Source organism: Nelumbo nucifera, chromosome 1 (assembly GCF_055504915.1).
Source record: "Nelumbo nucifera cultivar China Antique chromosome 1, China Antique-T2T, whole genome shotgun sequence".
In the NCBI taxonomy this organism is placed as follows: Eukaryota; Viridiplantae; Streptophyta; class Magnoliopsida; order Proteales; family Nelumbonaceae; genus Nelumbo; species Nelumbo nucifera.
This window is the reverse complement of record NC_142649.1, coordinates 198565907-198567766: the sequence shown is the minus strand read 5'-3', so window position 1 is coordinate 198567766 and position 1860 is coordinate 198565907. Positions and strand designations below refer to the sequence as shown.

The 1860-nt window shown below is 39.0% G+C and overlaps 1 protein-coding gene across 1 annotated transcript; it reads left to right on the top strand.

The window, feature by feature from the left end:
* The first annotated feature begins 552 nt into the window (after positions 1 to 552).
* On the top strand, positions 553 to 1637 carry LOC104602355 (cyclin-U2-2-like). Its single transcript, XM_010266008.3, has 2 exons — positions 553 to 1092; positions 1253 to 1637. The coding sequence occupies exons 1-2, from the start codon at positions 680 to 682 to the stop codon at positions 1500 to 1502; spliced, it is 663 nt and encodes a 220-aa protein (XP_010264310.1). The 5' UTR covers positions 553 to 679; the 3' UTR covers positions 1503 to 1637.
* The last annotated feature ends 223 nt before the right edge of the window (positions 1638 to 1860 follow it).

Here is a 1860-nt window from a genome sequence, read left to right as displayed (position 1 = left end):
CATGAATTTTGATCAATATCCACCTGATTGATTATTACTTTTTAAGTCGAATAATTAATTATAAAATTTTCTGGCATCATAATCGGACTCTAAAAAATAATACTTCAATATAGAGTGTTGTAATCAACTTTTTCTTTTTTAAACTTGTAATGGAATCAAAGGGTTTAAACAAAGGAAGACTGCCATGCAGTTAGACGGACTCCATCGCTGTCCTCCTCTAAGATATGGTTATGGATTATTGGGCCTTGTGGGCCACTGATTTTAATGGTTTGATGGGTTTTGTGGGCCAAGTGAAATTGGGGTAAGGTCACCACACCGGGTTGATGGATCACTTTCTTAATATCGTCCTTTCCTTCCGCACTGTCGGTGATTTCTTTCAGAAAATAAAATAATTGAGGGGGACAACATCTTACATTATCAAACTTTATCCTTCTTTCCAACAACCACTTTCCCAATGTCCAAACACCCTCCCATCTCCCATTTTTTTATAGACATCACAACTAAGAGGCAATGGGACCGAGTGGTCCGTCTTCGACAATAAAGCAAATGAAGGGAAAAAAAAAAAAAACCAACCCTGAACTCTCTCCATATCGTATAAATCCTTGTTAGTTTCCATAGGCTTCAGCATCTGAGCCAAACAAAGGCATTTATTCTCTCTTCCCTTGTAGTTGCAGCGAAAATGGTCTCATCTTCAATTCCAATTACCCCAAGAAAATTCCGATCTGATCTCTACTCCTCATACCAAGAAGATTCAAATATCCCATTAGTGATCTATGTTGTTGCTTCTCTCCTTGAGAGAACCATAGCTAAGAACGAGAGGATTGCAACAAAATGTAGCCGGTCACTATCAATGGATTCCAGAAGTCTTGCTGCGTTCGAATTCGATTGCTATGAAGCGCCAAACATGGAAATTCAATCCTTTCTTGAGAGAATTTCTCGTTACACTGGTGTTGGGCCCCCGGTGTACGTGGTTGCATATGTGTACATTGATCGGCTGTGCCAAATCCACCCCGAATTTCGAATTACCTCCACTAATGTTCATAGGCTTCTCATTACCACCATTATGGTGGCCTCCAAATTTGTGGAAGACATGTGAGCTCTCTTCCTCCTTCCTCACTTTGTTCATTCCTTTCTTTATGCTATATCAATATCAATTGATTTAGATTTTAGAATTTCCTTGATTGGTCTAGCTAATTAATTAGTTGTCCGCTGGGATTAACAAATTGCGGCACGTCACGACTCACGTACACAGGAATTACAGGAATTCGTACTTTGCAAAGGTCGGGGGATTGACGACGAACCAGATGAACAAGTTAGAGGTTGATTTTCTGTTCCTCGTGGGGTTTAAATTGCACGTTAATGTAAGCGTGTTCAAGAGCTACTGTTGTCATCTGGAGAGGGAAGTAAGCGTAGGAGGAGGCTACCAAATAGAAAGCACACTCAAGTCCCTGTGGACCGAAGCCGAAGAGATCAAATCAATCTCAAGCAAGGGAAGAAAATGATTTCAATCAGCTCACCCCGTTTTAGTTCATATTAAGACGCGCACTTTTAGTGGTATAGAGGACGTCACTTTGCTAATTATTTTGTGTTGTTCCATTCTGATTTTGGTTTTACTTCAATACTAATAACCCCTTCTCCCAAAATCGAATCCGCATCAAATACTAACTAACTGAATCACCATTCATTTGGCATTTGAGAAAAGGCTGAAAGTTTGTTAAAACTTAAAAGGGTCTCAATCAATCAGATGGGAATATTATTAATTTGAGCGACGTGTCTCGCCATTCAAAAATCAAAATGCTATAGCCTGCCATGTAATTTATATAAAATAAATAAAAGCATGACAGTTTATATGACGTAATT